General features: G+C 47.5%; 2 protein-coding genes across 6 annotated transcripts in view; one reads left to right on the plus strand and one right to left on the minus strand.

Annotated features, from left to right (window-relative positions):
- Herc1 (HECT and RLD domain containing E3 ubiquitin protein ligase family member 1) overlaps positions 1 to 13,329 on the plus strand; it is a 159,282-nt gene extending 145,953 nt beyond the window's left edge. For 4 of the 5 annotated variants that reach the window (XM_029481103.1, XM_029481105.1, XM_029481106.1 and 1 more), the window contains exons 71-78: positions 755 to 924; positions 2,031 to 2,200; positions 2,450 to 2,615; positions 3,572 to 3,648; positions 6,090 to 6,342; positions 6,834 to 6,986; positions 9,134 to 9,439; positions 12,697 to 13,328. In XM_029481103.1, the coding sequence (XP_029336963.1) occupies positions 755 to 924; positions 2,031 to 2,200; positions 2,450 to 2,615; positions 3,572 to 3,648; positions 6,090 to 6,342; positions 6,834 to 6,986; positions 9,134 to 9,439; positions 12,697 to 12,882 (1,481 nt within the window). In that variant the 3' untranslated portion in view covers positions 12,883 to 13,328. Of the gene's footprint in view, positions 1 to 754; positions 925 to 2,030; positions 2,201 to 2,449; positions 2,616 to 3,571; positions 3,649 to 6,089; positions 6,343 to 6,833; positions 6,987 to 9,133; positions 9,440 to 12,696 lie in introns of all 5 variants that reach the window. The other variant, XM_029481107.1, reaches the window with a different exon arrangement.
- Positions 13,330 to 16,230: 2,901 nt separating this feature from the next.
- On the minus strand, positions 16,231 to 19,262 carry Fbxl22 (F-box and leucine rich repeat protein 22). The gene is made up of 2 exons (XM_021171887.2): positions 18,864 to 19,262; positions 16,231 to 16,646 (listed from the first exon to the last, which is right to left on the minus strand). The coding sequence occupies exons 1-2, from the start codon at positions 19,196 to 19,198 to the stop codon at positions 16,271 to 16,273; spliced, it is 711 nt and encodes a 236-aa protein (XP_021027546.1). The 5' UTR covers positions 19,199 to 19,262; the 3' UTR covers positions 16,231 to 16,270.
- Positions 19,263 to 20,322: the final 1,060 nt, after the last annotated feature.

The following is a 20,322-nucleotide window of genomic DNA, read 5'->3' on the forward strand; positions in this document are numbered from 1 at the left end:
TTTTTGTTTTGTTTTAATTTTGTGTGTGTTTGTTTTGTTTCATTGTTTTGGATTTTTGGGATGGGCTCATGTAAGCCAGGCTGGTCTTAAGCTTAGCATGTAGCCTAGGATGGTCTTGAAGTCCCGCAGGAATTATAGGCCTACAGTACCATTGCCGGGCTTATGATACTTGTTCTTTTAACGTTTAAAGACTATACTCTCTGTAAAAACTAGTTTTATTGATATGAAAAGATACCATGATCATGGCATCCTTTATAAAAGAGAGCACTTAATTGTGGCTTATTTATAGTTTCAGAGGTTTAGTTCATTGTCTTGGTGGCACACAGGCAGACATGGTATTGGAGGGAGGAGCTGAGAGTTCTACATTTGGATCCACAGGCAGCAAGAAGAGAGAGACTCTGGGCTTGAATGAGCTTTGTGAACCTCAAAGCCCACCCTTCAGTGACAGTTTCTCCAACAGGACTATACCTACTAATCCTTTCAAGTAGTACCACTACCTGGTGACCAAATATTCAAATCTGTGAGCCTTTGGGGGTCAGTCTTTCCCAAATCATCACAAGTACTAAAGCACCCCCCCAAAAAAAAAGATGAACTAATGGGTAGAGGAATAGATATCTCTGTAGAATAGTATATATAGCAAAATATTAAGTATAAAATGTAGTGATTATCTCGTGTTCACTGTTTGAGAGTTTTCAAAATACTCACAATTGAAGCATTACATTTTCCTTGACAAGTGCCTCTGTGCTTTGGGCAGGTGTGTCAGTGCCTCTCCAGTTGGGCCTGCCTGATGCAGTGCCCCCACAGTATGGGACACTGAGAGAGGTGAGCATTCACACCGTGCGAGCTAGGCTCCGGCTGCTTTACCACTTCTCTGACCTCATGTACTCATCATGGAGGTTGCTGAATCTCAGCCCCAACAACCAGGTAAGGTGCTGGACTGGGAAGTGGTACCCACGATGAACTTGCCAGAGCCTTTCTGCCTTTAAAAACTTCTCTCATGGCTAATGTGTTATGCTCTTTGTGTTATGGAGAGGTCACCAGCTGTAATTCCATTTTATCTCTGATTTGGGAACATGTGAACAGAAAGTGTTTTGATTTGTTCAGAGCTAGAGGAAGCATGGGTGACTGAGGCATGTCGTAGCTCCTGCCCAGTTTGATATATGATGTTAAGTGGATGGCATGTGGCCAGATGGGACGGGGTTTCCTAGCCTACACAAGGCACCTGGGTCCCATCCCTAGTCCTGGAAAAAGAAAGGGGGGGAATCTAAGTACACAGTGCTGATAGGATCATAGAACAGGGAGCTAAAGAATCAAATCAGCCGAGATGTTTATGAGCCTTCTTCCTCCCCACAAAGGAGCACACTCAATCTAGTAAAGGAAAGTCAGGGAAATAAGGTAAGTTTGGCTGTTTTGTCTTTCTTTATAGAGTAAAGAGTGTCGGTCTTTATAGAATGTCCCACATTTGCGAAGAAAGTGGTTATTTAATAAGTAAGCGTGTCTGCCAAAATGTATATACCCCTTTTTAAAAAATTCTCAGAACCTGTGGATCACCATTTATGAGAGGAAGGAATAGTTTTGACATCTTTTAGAAGCAGGCATCAGACAACCAGGAGGATACTTGGTTATACTAGACTGTCAGCAAATTGGTTCTAGTTCACTGAGAAATGTCTGATACAAAGCCATGTGAGAAAAGTAGCTGAGAAATATCTAAATAGTACATTTTCCCAGTGTTGAGAATTTATGTGTACATACCCAAACTGACAAGCAGTGCATGCTGTCAGTGGGCTTATCTCTCTGTGGATGGATTTTGGTTGATGGGATACCATCTCTGTATTTCTCCTTTTTTCTGTATTTTCTAAGACTTAAAAAATAACAACCTTATTTTATCAGTATTTTTTTAAGTTATTAATTGCAATGATATTCAGTTCTATGCTTTTAAAGGGTGGTTCAGAAAGAATTATATCTTAACTATTACTATTTCTTTTAAGTCTTGTATTATGCCATCTTTGATCTCCTTATGTTGTCTACAGAACAGCACATCTCATTACAATGCTGGAACATGGGGCATTGTACAGGGACAACTTCGGCCTCTGTTAGCTCCAAGAGTCTACACACTCCCCATGGTGCGCTCCATAGGGAAAACCATGGTTCAAGGCAAAAATTATGGGCCTCAGATTACTGTAAAGAGAATATCAACCAGGTAGGTCATGTGTGTTTTACTAACTAGCTAGAATTGTTTAGACTATAACTGCTAACTCATCTCTGTGTGCCTCAGCTTCTGTGTACCCTTATAAATGGCAGTGAAAGCACTCACACTGGTCCCCATGTCTGTTCACTGATAGGAAAATACCACAAAGATCTTTGAGGTGATCTGTGGAGGTGAAGAGTTGTGTGACGTTACTCCTGATGGTTTTTGTTGTTAGTGGTGGTTTTCCTTTTTTGTTTTTAGAGGACGGAAGTGTAAGCCCATCTTTGTTCAAATAGCAAGACAAGTGGTAAAGCTAAATGCATCAGACCTCCGTCTACCCTCCCGAGCATGGAAGGTTAAGCTGGTTGGAGAAGGAGCTGATGATGCTGGAGGAGTGTTTGATGACACTATCACAGAGATGTGCCAGGTACCTGCATGCCGTGTCCTTTCTAAGCTCTGTGAATGGTGTTTTGACTGTTGCCAGTGCTTGTCAGTATAGCATGGGCACATCTCTGAGCCTTGCAGCTATGCTGCTAGTGCCATGGAGTGAATTGTAGTGAGTTTGGGAAATGTTTTATGGAGACACCTTAACACATCCAGATCAGTGACTTAGGTGTCACTGATTAGTATTAATTACGCTGCAGTAGAAGAAACAGTGGTGACACATGAACACGTTCATGGAGGAGACAGATGCAGGACCACTGTGTGCTCTGGAGCACAGTGGATCCACCAGGCTCCAGAAGAAGAGAAAAATGAGTGTTAAGGAGTTTAAACTGGGTGGAGAGATACTGCAATGATTAGAAACATTGGTGCTCTTCCAGAGGACCCAGATTAGGTTCTCAGTATCCACTCTCAGCTCGGAGGATTCAGTGCCCTCATCTGGTTTTCGAGGATACTGGTCGTACGGAGTGCATAGACAAAATGCAGACAGAATACCCACACAAGTAAATAAATTTTTTGAAATTAAAACTAATTTTTGAAAGAGAGTTTGGATCACTTCTGGTTTTAGCAGCCACACTTGTAGGTGCTTGGAGGTTAGTGTAGTTCCCTCTCCTTTGTCTGATAAACGCTGTGGTTTGAGTGACGTGCGCTCACCTGTCGCTGCTCAGTCAGGCTGGAATTGCAGCGCGCCCTGTCCATAGCTCCCCAGATGCTCACTTAGTGTCCTTGCGTGCTGGCTCCTCATTCTTCAGGTTTCTCACACGAAGGACTTCATCCTTCACTTTAACTTGAAATCACAAAAATAACTAAACTTAGAAGTTATTGAAGTATAGCATTATAAATTCCTCAAGATATCCCCTTTCCAGGATTATTTTTACTATAGATTGTTTGTTTTCTAGATGCATTTGATTGTCATCTCTCAACAAAACACTTTTTCTGCAGGAACTTGAGACTGGTATAGTTGACCTTCTCATACCTTCTCCTAACGCTACTGCAGAAGTCGGCTACAACAGAGACAGGTAAGACAGGAGCGCTTCGCTGTTGATGTTGTGAAGATCGTGATGAACACTGTTCTTTGTTAGTTTTGGGCACAGCATGCTAAACTATAACTTGTATTGTTCCAATATGTAATACAGAGGGCCAGGTCATGAATAATGACATTACAATGGGCTGTTGCACTGTTAATATTTTTCCTTTGGAATGTGAAGGTCTGAGTGAGGGTTTTGATTTTGAATGTTTCAGTGTTTTTGAGAAGCCTTGCTTACATTTTATGGTGTAGTCATTGGAAATGGAAAAATGGCATTATATATATATTATATATATATATATATATATATATATATATATATATATTATACATACTGTCCTTACTTTACTTCAGTTACCATCCCCATAGAATTTGACAAGAATTGCTATGACTGAAAGGGTTTTGAGTCCTATTTAAAACTTTCTTTATGACAGTATTCACGATTAGCCTGAAGTGCATTCTGTAGGTGATCTCTCCTGTGTTTCTGGAATGCTTTCTTAGACTCTGGATGTGCAGCAGCTTACATGTCTGAAATGACTTGAAGGCATCACCTTTAAGAAGGCTTACAGTTGGGCCTCGTACATCCCAAGTCCTCTGTAATTCCTCTTGGACATTTTTGCCATAATTGTAAAAGGGTAGTTTAATTAAATAGCGTCACCATTCTTTGCTGTGGCACACAGGTTATAAACATAAGTGGAGTTTATGGGCAACATGAAATGTTTCAGCTTTAAAAATAAAAGTAGGTTACAAGTTACATGTTTAGTTTTAGAAAATTTGTAAATTATGTTCATAACGATGGCTGTGGTTGCCACAAAGTGCCTCGTTTACCTTTAAATACTGTTAATGTGTCATGCATGCAGACGGAAGGGGTGGATCTGTGCACTAAACTGGGGGCTTTTACTCTAGTATTCGGCAGNGTTGCCTTCAATCTGCCAGNTCNAAAGTTCCATCTGTTTTCATATAGAATATATATACTAAAAAACATCCNGTCTGTAAAACAGCCTTACCCTGATTCAGCCTCTTCAGATACTCTTGTGCTGTGCAGCAGTGGCTCTGTGTGTAAATGCTATGCACTGAGGATACACAAATATGACGTGTACAGGATAATGCCTCATACCAATCAGATATCCATTTGTTACTGTGTTTGTTAACAACCCTTTATCTCTTAGTGTTATAAACTCCCCTTAAAACTGAAAAAAAAAAAAAAAAAGACAGGCGTGCTTCTCAAGTGTCTTAATAATGACAGTCACCTACTGAGTGCTTCCTGTTCTCCGTGCTTCATACATGTTCCCCACTGAATCCTTATTACCAACCATCAGCCCCTGTCATGGTGAGAAGCAGCCATTGCTGTCTGCACTCAGTACTAAGGGATAGATTGGTGATAACTCAGAGGGAATTGTCAGAAACTCAGAGCTGCTTATGAGCCTTGGCGGCCTTATGTTTCTCTAGGCTTTGGAGTTTCCTTAGGGCAGAATGAACACCAGTGTCATGAAACTAGTTACAGTCCACTGGGGTCCTTGTATTTGCAAGTTCATTTTTTTTTTTCATCTTGCTCTAAAGACTTAGAAGTTATAAGTGAAATGATTGCAGAATGTGGGGCCTTCTTGAGCAGTAGGCTAGTCAAGCACGTGAAAATAAGAAAACCTGAGTTCTAGTCTCCAGCACATAAAACCTGGGTATGGCTGTTTGTGCCTGAAACTGAGACAGGCAGATTCTGAGAGCTTACTGGCTGACTAACCTAGCCAAACCAGGTGAACTTCACATTTAATAAGAAATTTATTCTCAAAAAATAAGGTAGAAGACAGGTGTTGTGGCACACATCTTTAATCGTAGCACTCAGGAAGCACAGGCAGGCTGATCTCTGTGAGTCTGAAGTCAGGTTTGTTTTCATGGTTTCAGCTCAACCAGCAGTAAAAGTGAGACCTGTCTCAGAAATATAAGGCGGATAGCAGTAGAGAGATATTCACCATCCTCCTCTGCCCTTTACATATTTGTAAACCCACCACATACATAAGCACACACGTGCATGCATGTTTTCTCTCACACACAAGCACACATGCTCATTCTCACACCTATGCACATGCTCTCGACCTCTTACACGTATAAACACATACATATGGGGGTGGCACAGGTTGAATCAGAATGTTGTCCCTGTGCTGCCCAAAACATTAGTCATGTGTAGCTTGGTGAGCACTCAGGTGTGATTAGAGTAACTAATGAGCTGAACTTGAGCTTGGTCTGACAGTACATGCTTACAGTTCCAGCCCATGAAACCAAAAAAGGGGCATCGAGGTGTTAGACTTTAATTACATAGCTGAATGTACTTAATGACTGCTGGATTCAATGGCACAGGTCTCCTCTCATGCGTTAGCGGTGGGAAATTGTTTCTAAAGGGAGGAATCTTTAGCTGAAAGATTTACTTTTCTTTCCTAGGTTCCTTTTTAATCCCTCCGCCTGCCTTGATGAACATTTAATGCAGTTTAAGTTCTTAGGAATTTTAATGGGGGTTGCCATTCGTACAAAGAAGCCTCTGGACCTTCACCTGGCCCCTCTGGTGTGGAAGCAGCTGTGCTGTGTCCCACTGACCCTGGAGGACCTGGAGGAAGTGGATCTGCTTTATGTGCAGACCCTTAACAGCATCCTTCACATCGAAGACAGTGGCATTACTGAAGAGAGTTTCCATGAGGTAAGCCTGGCACAGCTGGGCTTCTGTAACTCCTGACTTCCTGTGTTCTCCCATCAGAAGTTTTCTGTGTAAAGTCAGATGTTGTCTACCTCTTTCTGTCAGTCTGACTTTAGCATATCTAGGCCAAGCTGCCCTGGTAGCTCAGTCTTAGTGGTCCAGGGAGCTGCTAATATGTGGAGCTGGCTCCAACTCCCAACTTCTGCTTCTTGTACCTTAACAACTTTTCTGCCCATCATGTGGACAACCACGGGCACCAAGTGGAGAGGGAGGCCTAGGTAGCCAGAATACAACAGACCTGGTTTTGGACAAAGATGTGCCTCTTTTTACCTGTAACAGATGGGTCAGCATAGTCTTGAGTAGTCAGACAGACGTGACTGGCCTGCCTTGTTTACAGAACTAAAGCCTTGACTTCATTATTGTTCTGTGTATGAGTCATGCCTTTTGTTATCCTCTTTACTGTGTAATAAAATATCTTATCTTTCTTTCCTTAGATGATTCCTCTTGATTCTTTTGTTGGCCAGAGTGCCGATGGTAAAATGGTTCCCATAATCCCTGGAGGAAATAGTATCCCGCTCACATTTTCCAATAGGAAGGAGTACGTAGAGAGGGCCATTGAGTATCGACTTCATGAGATGGACCGGCAGGTAAGATGAACTATCATGGTGCAGGAAGTGGTCGGTCTAGGATGCTTTCATTTGTCCAGACAAGAGCTCACTTATTTCTGCCAGATCTGGCATTATTTGCCATCCATGCATAGATTCACTTGTATCTCTATTTCAGACCTTATTAGAGACTTCCTAGGCCATGTCTTACTATCCACATCCTTAAGTCAGCTCCAAATTGACGTTGTTGTAGGAGGCCGTCTCCTTCCTCCTCCTCACATACCTATCTGGCCTGCATCTCTTATATTTTTGGTTGTGAGCCTATCCTTTAACAGCTGAGCCATCTATCCAACCCTGGCCTGCATCTCTTAACTGCTCTCCACACAGTGCCCACTCCAGCTGGGTCACTTACCCCTAAACACGGTCTTACAGCCTAACAAGAGCCTCTTTCCTGCTCCTGATGCAGACCCTCAAGCCACAGCCAGGAGTGTACCTCCTTCACAGTCCTGCCTTACTCTGAAATCACTCCCCTTGTCTCATATCATTGTGCATGTGGTGGCCTAAGGACATTCAGGTCTTGTGTCTTCAGTCAGCTTTAAGGCTGCACGTGAGGAGTATCTTCTACTTCGTTTGTGTTCACCTTGGTCTGTGCTGAAGCATGGATAAGCATTGAATTAACAAAGGGGTAGGAACAAATGACCCTAGGAATTGATGTGTCTAAAGTTGGTTCTTTCCATAAAGTCATTAACAGTTTCAGTATTTTATTTTTAGGTTATATTGGGTCCTTTTTAGCTCTGGATCCAGGCTCTGAGGATATCTAAGTTCAGTTATTTCAAGTTCCATATCCCTCACTCCTGGGTCCTTCTTTGAGTTTAGCTTTGGGACCAGTTCAGTTCTTAAACTGTCTTCTTTATCAGTGACAGTGTTTACAGGAACAGGATTCAGGGTTTGTCTCCAGTTCATGATAGAGTGAGGAGAGAGAAACAGGGAGGGGGGGCAGGGAAAGAGAGAGGGGGACAGGGAGAGAGAGGGACAGGGAGAGAGAGGGGGACAGGGAGAGAGGGGGACAGGGAGAGAGAGGGGCAAGGAGAGAGGGGGACAGGGAGAGAGGGGGGCAGGGTGAGAGAGAGACAGAGACAGACTGAGGATTAAGATTGTGCCATGCAAACAAGTGTTCTATCACTGAACTTTGACGAATATTGACAATCTTCAAAGTGCAGTGGTCCTGCCAAGTGCCGGGCCTCACTGTGTACAGTTTTTTTTGGGGGGGTGCTCTGGGAAATAAAGGTATTGTCAGCCATTCCCACAGAACCTAGAGAAAATAAGAATGTCCCTACCACAGACCCAAGAGCCAGAACCAGGCTTCACTGCAGACTGGTTCTGCTGACCATTCCTCTGAGCTCTGACTGTCCACTGTCCTTGTTCCTCTCTCAGTGAATTGTCCCTTTGTTTTCACTTCCACCTCATCTTGTAGTATTGAGTGTTCTTCCTGTGACTGTCCCCAGTCATTTCCTTGCTACCTCAAAGCAGCCAGCCTCACCCCTCAGCATCATACTGCATCCAGTCAGTTTTTGTTTTCTATTTTTCTGGCCTTGGTGGGTTGGCTTTGACAATCTGTAGCATGGATAGTCCCTTCGTCCCTTAGAGGTTCTATGGGCAGTCCCTCAGCCCAGGCAGTCACCAGAGCACCAGTTTCAACCCCAGGGCCTTTCCTCGGTGTTTGCTTCTGTTCTGAGGCTTGTGGTTTTCTTTATCAGGGGTGGTTTTAAGCTGCCCTAAAGAGAAGTGCTTGAGGTAGGGCCGCCCTCTTGCCCCCCAGAGGCAGAGGCTGGAGTTTCTTCCTCCATTCTCAGCTCCTTAGCTTCCCTGTGCTCTGAGAAGAGAAGCAGGGTGACTTTGAGTCATGGAGACACCACAGCACACTTTTAACAGCACACAGCTACGTGTGACTAGAAACATGGCGGGGTGGCCACTGAAGGGACCCAGGCACTAAAACTCTGTGGAGAAAAGAAAGGCTCCTGTGCTGACTGACTCTAGACTAAGAGTGTGAGAGGCCCAGAGCAGTGGAACTCACACAAGGGTGGCCCTGGCTGCAGACCTCGGGCCTGGAACAGACACCCTGTGTCATGATGAGTGTCTGTCTACTACACCAAATGTGTGTTAAAAGGAACAACCTTTAATGGATACAGGTGGCTGCAGTTCGAGAAGGGATGTCCTGGATTGTCCCTGTACCATTGCTGTCCCTCCTCACGGCCAAACAGCTGGAACAGATGGTGTGTGGGATGCCTGAGATCTGTGTGGATGTCCTGAAGAAGGTGGTGCGCTACCGTGAGGTGGACGAGCAGCACCAGCTGGTGCAGTGGCTCTGGCGCACATTGGAAGAGTTCTCCAATGAGGAGCGGGTGCTCTTCATGCGCTTTGTGTCTGGGCGCTCCCGACTGCCAGCCAACACCGCTGACATTTCCCAGAGGTTTCAAATCATGAAGGTCGATAGGGTAAGTAGGCAGTTCTCCTTCCTTGGTTAAAATTTACTTCTTCTTCCCCCACCCCCTTCTCTGTTCCTTGCCTGCTAGGGAAACCAAAATTTAACCCCCCAGAAGGTCTGCCCATTCAGGTTTTAGCGTTAGATTGTCCAAATCTAAAAACATCAAGCATAAAACTTGCCTTTCACTTAGGTGTGGGGAGAAAAGAGCCTAGTGGATGTGGAGAGCATGTTGCCACAGCAACCCTGGCCTGGGTTAGGTCTCAGTGGGCAGGGGATCCTCATGCTTCCCCTGACTCTCAGGCCCTGGGCCTTTTCCATGTGTGCTCGTGTGCCAGGGTCCAGGCTTGTTTGGTGCACACCTGGTGTGCAGGAACCTGGAGATGTGGGCAGCAGGTATATGCTACCACAGGAGGGGTGCAGAGGGTGGAGGCCTTAGCTGCAGAGCCCCAAGAATAAACAAGCTTAGAATCTGAAGCACACGTTGCAGTCCAGAGCCATTCTTCCTAAGTACTCTACCAGCTGTGCCTCTTTCTATATAGATTTTTCAGGGATCCTGGACAGACCCTCGGGTAAATGCTGCTAGCCCTCTCCACAATCAGGCTTCTGCCCTATCTTTGTTCTGGTCACAATGGGCTTCTGCCTGTCTCTCCAGCACACCGTGTTCTTTTGCTTTGGAGCCCTTCCATAGTGAGTTTTCCTTCGTGCCCTTTCCATCTGGGCCTAGCAAGCACTGCCCTTTAAGAACAGTGCCCGTGATCTCTCTTACAGGAAGCTCTGGGATTCTTTCCTGTGCTTTCTGCCTGATTCCCTCTGGGCCTCTGCTCTCTGGCCCAACACTTATAGTATCCCTGTCCTCCCTCTTTCCTCAGCCGTAGCCCCTCCCCTTCCTGTGTGTGGGCACACCTCCTCGCAGGTGTGTGGTGTTTGATAAGGAAATGGTAAGGAAAACAAGATGCTACACCCAGTACTTTCTTCAGTTTCAGTGCCCTGTATTCTTCACTCTCTTGCTGCTCCTGGAGGTTGCTGTAAACCAATGATTCTCAACCCTCCTAATGCTGCGACCCTTTAATACAGTTCTTCATGTTGTGGTGACTACCTCCCATAACATTATTTGACTACTTCATAACTGTAATTTTGCTACCATTATGAATCATACTGTAAATATCTGATATGCAGGATATTTGATACGCTACCCTTATAAAAAGGTCATTTGATCTAAAAGGGTTCGAGATTCACAGGCTGAGAACTGCTCCTGTCGACAGAACTTTGCCTCCTGCAGCCTCCAGCTGGAGCCCTGCTCCTGGCTAGGGCCGTGGTTCACTGGGACTGCTGTGCTCTGGGATGCTATGAAAAGAGCCTTTCCATACATTTGCTGCATGACTAGCCAGAGACTATAAGCGGTCAATCTGTTTTGTTGTTGCGCAGTGAAGTGGGAAGGGGGTAATAGTTTCCTTCTGTTTAGTTCCCGGAATGATCCTTGCCTTGAATGTGTCCTAGGCTGCCCAGTCACCCCAGGAGTTAATCTGCTACTAATCTCCTGCCTCAGTAAACTGACTACTGGGGTTGTTCCTTTATGGCTCTTGGATCACTTCTTTAGTACCCACATTTAAGTGTCTGAGCCATCTGATGTCCTTCCTTTCCTTGATGTCCTCAGCTTTTCTGCCCATATCTCTGGCATCAGTGGCTCTCATATGGAGGCTGATGAGCCTCTCATACATGGAGGTTGCAGATCCTACCACTGGAATGCAGCCCAGTTGGAATCTGAGCTCTGAGGAAGAGCACAGATTCAAAGAGAGCTAGGGAGGGAGGGTGGGGCTAAGGATGTAGCCAGTAGGAAGTGCTTACCTGGCACTCAAAACCCAGCACTGCAAGGAGAGACATTTACTATTAAATACCGTGTAGCCATCGGTGGTACACACTGTGATCCTAGCACCTAAGGAAGGAGTTCAAGTTAGGGCCAGCCTGAGCTACATAACAGACCCTGTCTGTCTTGGCTTGGGTTTTACTTCTGTGAGCAGACACCATGACCAAGGCAACTCTTATAAGGACAAAGTTAATTGGGGCTGGCTCACAGGTTTAAAGGTTGAGTCCATAATCATCAAGGCAGGAGCATGGCAGCATCCAGGCAGGCTTGGTGCAGATGAAGCTGAGAGCTCTACATCTTCATTTGAAGATATCTGCTAGCAGAATACTGGCTACCACATGGTTAGGAGGAGGGTCTCATTGACTACCCCCACAGTGATACACTTTCTCTAAGAAGGCCACATGTGCTAGTAGTGCCAATCCCTGGGCCAAGCATATTCAAATCACCACACTGTCTAAAAAATAAGAATCATAATTACCTTTACTGTCCTTGCAAATCGTTTGGAAAATGGTTGTTAGCAGGGTGGGTCAGAGAAGATGTATAACCTGCCCTCTAAAAGAAGCCATTTTCAACCGTGTTCTTCTTTAAAGCCAAGCATAGTGGCATACCCTCAGTACTTAGGAGGCGGAGGCAGGTGCATCTTTGTGAGTTCAAGGCCTGTCTGCTCTGCATACTGAGTGCCAAGCTAGCCAGAGTTATATAGTGAGACCATGTGTTTAAAGGGGTGGGGCTTTTTTAAAATTAAAATTTAAAAAACCCCCTTTCCAAGCCGGGCAGTGGTGGGATACACTTTTAATCCCAGCATGCAGGAGACCAGAGGAAGGTGGATCTCTGTGAGTTTGAGGGGACAGCCAAAGCTATACAGAGAAACAAAACAAGAAACCCCAGCTTTGTAGACACATCCTCATGACGGTTAGTTAAGTGCACACCCTGGGCTTCACTGCTTTTCCCCACCATCTGTGAATGACAGAGAGGGGCTTCAGACCGCACTGCAGCAGAGAAGGGGTGAGGTGCCATGGACAGGACCCCAGCCCCTTCCACTTCACTCTCTGTGGGGATCCCCACCATGACCTCAGGCCTGCCTGCCCCTTGGTGGACAGCAGGGAGCCCTCAGCATGCTCTTCTCTCTGCCGGGTTCTGATCTCCCAAGTAGCCCTAGTCAGGACTCCACTTTCCATTACAGGCCATTGCAGGAAGTGGGAAGGAAATGGAACCCAACTGAAAGTGTCCCCAGCTGCGACAGTGGGTCCTGTGTGCTTTGTGCTGAGACCTACTCTCTGGCTCCTGCAGATCAGCCAGAAGTCAGGGAGAGGCTCTCTCCTGTCTTGGGTGGTAATGAGTAGCCCCACGCTCCCTGGGATGGCAGTGCACTTGTTAACAGCTCTTTGTCTGTCTCTCCACAGCCTTATGACAGTCTGCCTACCTCACAGACCTGCTTCTTCCAGCTGCGGCTGCCCCCCTATTCCAGCCAGCTGGTTATGGCTGAGCGCTTGAGATATGCCATCAACAACTGCCGTTCAATTGACATGGACAACTACATGCTCTCAAGAAATGTGGACAATGCAGAGGGCTCTGACACTGACTACTGACTGATGAGGGTGCTGTCACCCACCTTTCTCAATAATGCTCACTTCCAATTTGATGTTGGTATACTTTTATGGTAACTACATAGATGTTTTAGGAACATAAGCTGATACAAACAGTGGCCACATTTAGTTACTTCAAATGAAACAAAGAAATTAGATGGTTTTATTTTTCTGTGATTGTACAAAACAAAGAGCAGAAACTGCTCAGTCAGATTTTCCTCTGTATTTTTTGGTCACTGTGGATAAGTTTGCATGGAGCCATTTTGGTGTGTTTTTAGTTGAGAATGATACATTTTTGTAAGCCCACCCAGTGAACATGAAATTGTACATTGTGTATAATTGTTCATTAGAAAGGACAGTTTTACATGAATATTCATATATTTATTTTGTTTTAGTTTGATTCGCCTGTGCAGGGTTCCTTATGCAGAGAAATAAAGCAGATTCAGGAATCAGAGTGGGGGCCGCTGTTGTTGATCCAGGGGTGCCTAGGCTAGAAGTTGAAGCAGACATGAGCCCAAACAGAGTGAGCTTTGCTGTCTGCCAGTGTCACCTTGCTCTCTGGGCCATTCAGAAACTGGGGACAGATTTCATCTGAAAATGATACCTACCGAGGAGGAGCCGGTGCTCTCACACCTCCCTCCCCTTGTGCTGCTGGCATCCCGGCCTACAGCAGAGCCTCAAGCACGGCTGGTGTGAGGCAGCACCTCTGTGCCAATGCCATGTGATAAAGAAGACAATGAGCCACGGTGGCACCAAAGGACAGCAAAGGGGACAGTGGTCCTAAAGAGACAGCTGTGCACATGCATCAGTGAGTGGATGGGTGGCTGACAGTGTACATTCATACAAGGGTTAGTGTGTGGATGAGGGACTGAGACAGAGCCCCACTTGGTGTTTAACCCAGCCCTTGTGGTCAGTGGCAGTTGTTCATCTGTCCAAGAGTGCCAGCTGAGTATGCCGGGTGGGGGGAGAGAGGAGCCCCCTTGCTGTGAGGCTCCTGCTGCAGTGTACCAGAGAGCATTGGAGGTCAGTAGGCAGCTTGTCTCTTTTCCTCCCATCTAATCTGTGTCACAGGCTGCTTCCTGTGGACTCAAGGAAAAGGCCATTGCTGACAGCCTGCTCAAATAAGGTACCAGGCAGAGAAACGGGTTTACCAGTGAAAAGGCGGGTGCTTGTCTTTCCGAATCTGAGGGAACATCCCTGATAAAGCTGAGAATCCAGGCATCATTTTATTGAAGTTTTCATATGAAATTGGTTCCCTAGGAAAAGATTCAAGTCTCTGGGGGGCACCGGAGACTTCTAAATAAAGATATGCCCTTAATTCTGGACTTGAGGTAGGAAGGCCCTGCTTGTGTCTCTAGGCTTTGTCCTAGTGAGAAGCAGTCTGCAGGCTTCAGTTTATTGCCATTGAGAATAATGCCTTAACCGGATCCGGACCTTTGACAGCAGATTTGCTCTGCCTGGAGACTGTGGGAGCACTCTAGTAAGATGGTGCCCGACAAACCGACTTGTCTCAGGTCTGTAGAGATGCAGATGGACTTTTACACCATTCTGCCTCTTAGCTGGAAACCTGCATGCTTGCTTTGAGTTTTTGTTTGTTTGTGTTTTTATTTTCCTCTTCTTGATTCTTGAAGACTAGTGTTCCTTATCTGTAGAGCAGCCAGCCATTGGGTCTCAGGGCAGGGATTTGGTTTGCCTTGTAGAGACTTGCCTGTAGAGACTTGTGTATTTCCTTAATTGCTGGCCTCATTCAGTTAACAAATACTTGCCGATTTATGTCCTTAATCAGACTCAAGAAAACATAAACCCTCTACCTTCAAAAACCAAGCTTTTCCCAGATGTCCATGAACACGTGACCTTTGCCAGATGAAGCTCTGTGTCTGCCAAGCTCAGTATTTAGCAAAAAACTATGTGTTGGACATTTATTGGGAGAACAGGCAAAAGGGGGCCTGGAGACCATTTGGTCTTCCCTTTACAGATCTGGGAAATTAGAGCCCAGTTTTCTCTGGTCTTGCTGTCAGTACAGGGTTAGTAGCTAACCCACCTTCCCTGAAGGCGGCACGTGCTTGCTGAGCTATGCCTGCCAGTGGGAACATCGTCAGCACAGTTGGAACACTCCACTGGGTGATCCACTGGCTTTCCCAAAGATTAGAAGGCATTACACCAGGCCACGGCTTATGTGTGTGCCCTGATTCTGGGCGAGGCACTGCCACAGCTCAGAACCTGGCAGCATCAGGAAAGTCCCTCAGCAGTCCCCAGGGCCTTGGAGGCTATGCCTGCCACATGTGCCTGAATGTTGTTCAATGGAACTTCACACACTTTCGCTGTGTTTGGTGGTCTGGCTCCTGCTGGCATGCGGTTATCTCCAAGGGCTCATTTTATCCTCCTCATAATCTGTCCTTCACACTTCCCTCCATCCGGTTCCCTACTCCTCTCCCTGCTTCAGCCATGCTGATCTCACTGCTGTTGCACACCCCCTCGAATGCTTCTAGTATGGTGCCCTGCAGTTTCTTGGATTGTAGCACTTTCCATATGGCTTGCTTGGCTCCCTGGCTGGTTTCATGGCTCAAGTGTCAACCTTCTCCATGACATTTAGTTTGGTTATCCCCACCCACCCCACAAGCCTTCTCTTGTACCAATTACTGTCTCCCTAGAATAGGGGTTCCATGCGAACAGAACAGAAATTATCTTTTTCTTGTTTTCCATTTGGGCAATAAATTAAGGAACCTGTGGATAGGGATTGGGAAACCATGTCACAGAAATCTGAAAAAAAAAAAAAATCTGGCTGCAGATAAACGAAGGAGTCTTGATTGTAGATGGCAGCCAGAGAAGCCTGGCTGAGCTTGCCCACCCCCTGTGAGCTGTGCTCATTTAGCCTGCTTGCCCATCCCCTGCCTAGAGAGGGAGGCTGCTGGGTGAACTGAGAGGGCCGTGGCCACAAGGTCTTGGCAACTAAATTGAAGTTGACCTGGAAGTCCAGACTCACGGCCAGAAAACCTAGTCTCATTTTTGCATCAACTAATAATGGTTCCCTATCTAAGCACTTTCTTTTAACTATGGCTACTACTTTAAATAGTGGCTTTTTAAAAGTGATGCTTTTTTCCCTTGTGAGAAACAGGAGAAATAATAATAACTATCAGTCATGCAGGGACAGGAGTGAGTTTTCTAGAATGGCTTGTGCATCTTGCACGGTCTGGCAGTGAACAGCCAGGGAGACCCTCGCTTCGGATTCTCCCCGCAGCCATTCGCAGGTTCCTCGCCAGCCTAGAGAGCATCCCCGGCGCTAAGGCGAGCCAGCGCGCTGCGATGGGAGCCGCGGGGGCGGGGCAGACGTTTAAAGAGAAACCCAGAGGGTTTTACACGCATCCTCTCCTTTAATAGCGCGCGCGCATCCTCAGTAGGAGCCCGTGGGGTGAGGTACGCTTTGTCTCCCCGGTGCAGCCGAGAAAGCTGAGGCAGCGCACACGCGTGCGCGCGGCGGCTGATCGGGTATCATGGCCGCGCTGCGTTCGGCGCTGAGGCGCAGGTTCGGGCAGGCGGCGCGGAGGCCGAGCAGGCCGGCGGCGCTCACGTTGCGGCAGAAGTCCACGTGCAGAGTCTGCAGCGCGCGCCCGTGCGCGGCCACGGCCGCCAGCGTGCGGTTGGTAACGCGCGCGCAGTTCTCGAGGCGCAGCGTACGCAGGCGCGGGCAGCTGAGCAGCAAGCGCGCCAGGCAGTCGTCCGTGACGTGGCCGCAGCCCGACAGCGTGACGGACGTCAGGTTGGGGCACCTGTGGGGAGAGCGGGGTGACACGGGGCTGAGGCGCAGCAGAACTCCTTCACAGGAGACTGCAGCGAGTCCGAGGGGCTAGGGCTGCAGCCAGGGCCCCCGTCCCTTCATCTACGGGATCCGTTATCAGGGGTCTTTGAAAGGGACAGCTGTGTGCCTTTGATCCTCCCCGAGGCTGGGATCCGTGCGTGACAGGGACTCTGTGGGCGGACAGGTCTCCTGGGGTAATGGTTAGTGACTGAAAAACCATAGTGTTGGGTCAGACTTTCAGCTCTTGGGTCAGCTTTTGGGTCAGCAGCCTGAAAGCCAGGGCCGCTGGCTAGCGCCAGGCCCTGGAGTTAGTACAGTCTAGGACTTATTTGTAATGTGACCGACCGGACTATCACTGAACCCAAGTTGACTTCTGTATGGTAGAAGAGTTGGACAATGTGTAGCCATACACTTGTGAGGACTGGGGTTCGGGTGAGCAGAGCCCACTACTGGCACAACCCACTTTCCTAGAGCCCAGGATGGTCACGTGGCTTCCTCCTTGGGCGGAGCCTCCAGTGGGCCTGGGCCCTGTGGTCGAGGAGCTGAATGTGGATTGGAGGGTCAGGTTCCTTTCCACACCACCCTCCCCTTAGTGCCTTGCCTGCACCTAGCTGGGGCAGCTCATCTCCCTGGTGCCTGGGAAGGTTTAAATTTAAAGTGCACTGGACTTGGTACCATTTCACACGCCGAGCCCATGCCTCCCTCATCATGCACGCTACACCTACTACACCAGTTTTGTGAATGAGGAGACTGGCTCCCGGTGGCTCAAGTGACTTGGCAAGTTACTCGTAATGGTAATGGTTATGAAGGTGCATTTAAGCCCTCAGCATATTGCCTGATCTGGCCTTAAGGCTTAGACTGAAACCCAACTAAGGCAGAAGAATCCAGAACAGCTGACTCTTACACCCCCAGCTCATTTTACCTTTCTCTAATTACTGTCACTCCATCCTCTGGTCCTGTGATACAGATTTTCTCATTTTGCAGAGAGAGGTATGAGGTGGGCGTTTAAACATTTGGTCTAAGGTCAGTGATACAATATCAGAACTGGAAACTCAATACCTTTGCACTTTATCTGACACTGGGGACAGGTGCTTAGCAGATCCTGTAAAAATCGAATCTTGCTGATTTCAGGGATTAAACCTGGTTATCTTCCAGCAAGAATGAACCACTGTGGGATTGTAACACACACACACACACTCTGCCCATAACCTTGCAGCCTAGTGAAACCCATCAAAATGGCCTTGTCTGGTCTTGTCAGAGCCAAGCCCAAATCCAACTTGGGAAGAGAACAAGTGAAAGGCAGGCCCCTGTAATTACTTTCTGTGTGAGGCCAGCCCACAGTGGTACTAACCCTAGATGGCAGCAGCTAGCAACCACCCACGCTTCTTAGCTAGCAGGGAGCTCTTTCTCCTCAGCAGCTGGCACAGCCATGTTGGCCATAACTTCCCTGCACAGGAAGGTGTGACCGACCCATTTTGTGGCTCAGCCTGTGCATGGGATTGGGGGGAGGAGGGAGGGATGTGTGGCATCAAAAGATCAAATAGGGGATTTTTCAGGGCATCCCCTATTACAGTTTATCTCAAATTCAAATATAACTGGGTGGTGCGTATCTTACTTGCTAAGATCTGGCAGTCCTACACTGGCACAGCACACTATGTCTCGGAGTATCCCTTATGCCCTGACAGTTGAAATCCATCCCTGAGTGCTGTGCAGGACAAGTGTGTTCCCCAGAGGAGACGCTCACTGCTACTTTGCATAGGCTTTGCTTCAGCTCACCTGAGCACCCTAACTCTCCTTCCTTAGCAGCAGTTCTCAGGCCTCGGTAACTGCATTCTTGTTTGAGGAATGGTGTTTATTTTTGGCCAAATTAGAGGCCTGAGCCAACTGATGCCTTTGGGAGCCTGACCTTGAAAATCCAGGCTCAGCTGAACCCAACCAGGCCTTATGGCTGCCAGTGAAGACAGCTGCTCCAAGGAGCCGCTGAACCCAGCTGAACTCAACTTCATTTGCCACAGCAGCATTTTAGGAACTGAGAGTGAGCCGATTTAACCCAACTCTTGGGCACTGGTTGTCTGCCTTGGTCTCAGTCTGAGCCATATTGCTCTTGGAATGCGTGCTTCCCAGCGCACCCCCCCCCCCCCGAACCAGGGCCAGCAAAGCCACACTGCTCAGGGGCAAGGTGGCCTACCTGTTGCACACCTGCAGGAGGAAATCATTAACCAGGCTCTCGTGCTGGCTGCAGATGCTCCTCTGGAGGGCGCTCTTGAGCCAGTCCTCGATGCTGCACACCTGCACACGGCTGGAATGCCAACAAATGGACAGGCTGCGCAGTGCAGGGCTCAGCCGGAAGTTGTCTTTCTTGAGCTCTGCGAGAGAGTGGAAGTGCAGCAGGGGCCAGAGGGTGGGGTCCTCAAACACATCTCGGAGCTGGGAGCAAGTCCTGGAGAGGCTCCTCCGGCTGTCCTTGTCCAGGAAGGAGAAGAGGCACAGCAGACACTCCCGATTGAGCTGGGTTATGTGCATGGTGAGTGGTGGCCTCACGTGAGTGCCCAGCAAGGGTCTGACCTGCCTCCTGCTTCCTCCCCAGATCAGGACTGGTGGACATATATGGTTGAGGAATGGTGTTTATTTTTGGCCAACAACTGGTGCTGAAGCTCGGGGTGGGGAGGGCGGGTGTCAGGATCCAGACTTACTCGAAGCCATCTGTGGTTCAGCTTATGTTCAGAGGGCCTGAAAGTCCTGGCAGAAGAGCAGCCCATTGAAGTTACAAGTTTTCCTTAAAAGGGATTTCTTTTCCTCTGAGCTGATAAGTGTTGAGCACAGGGCTCTTGGCTTTTCCTAAGGTGTTTTCATTGGAGGTAATTAGCTACCACAGCCCTTCCTGGGCTTGCAGCCTTTCTCCCTAGCAGGACAGTGAGTATTAGCTGTTATGTATCAGAATGTGTCGGTGCGGCTCCTCTGCTCATCCTTGCTAGGAAGAGGCCATTCCTACCTACTGAGCTAAGGGAGGTGCATGCCCCAAACTGTGAGTGGAATCTGAGGATCACGCTTGGTACTTTAGCTCAGGACACTGATGGCTACCTTGCAAAGATGAGCTGTCTTTAAACCCCAATGGCAAGGCCCAAATGGCTCCATTTTTACTCTGAACTGTCATAAGATTCATCTGAAATGTTATTTTAAAAGCAAGCACGTGTGTATGTATGTGAGACAGACAGACAGACTGGTACATGTGTTCTTTTTGGTGGGTAATTTGCATAGTTTCATTATCTGTCCTAGATAGCATTCCCCAAAATGTGAGGGTGGGCAGTTTCTATTTTTGAACACTTAATTGAAGTGTAAATAACTGGAAGTGAACTGCAAGTCTGATGGGTTTCAATGCTTGCACACAGCCCCCAGCTGCCCTGCTTTTTAGGAAGCTGTGCTGAGACGGGCTCCAGCAAAGTTAAAGGTAGGCACTACTGTGCTGCAGATCTGGAAGTATGAAGCTGCTCTAAGTGCATACAACTTGGTGGAAACCTAAGACTACTACAGCTTCCCCTGAAAGGACTCCACAGAACCCCTTAATGACTACTCCCCTTTCCTCCTGCCCTGTAGGCTACAAGACCAGCCCCCGCTGGCTGTTGCTCTGTCATTTCTTCTTCTTCTCC

Source organism: Mus caroli, chromosome 9 (genome assembly GCF_900094665.2).
Source record: "Mus caroli chromosome 9, CAROLI_EIJ_v1.1, whole genome shotgun sequence".
NCBI lineage: Eukaryota > Metazoa > Chordata > Mammalia > Rodentia > Muridae > Mus > Mus caroli.

What these genes read in the sequence shown, in the direction of transcription:
- Fbxl22 (XM_021171887.2), bottom strand. Translation starts at nt 19,198, where the DNA reads ATGCACATAACCCAGCTCAATCGGGAGTGTCTGCTGTGCCTCTTCTCC. An exon ending in CTCCTGCAGGTGTGCAACAG is followed by an intron (nt 16,647 to 18,863) that starts GTAGGCCACCTT and finishes CTCTCCCCACAG; the next exon opens with GTGCCCCAACCTGACGTCCG.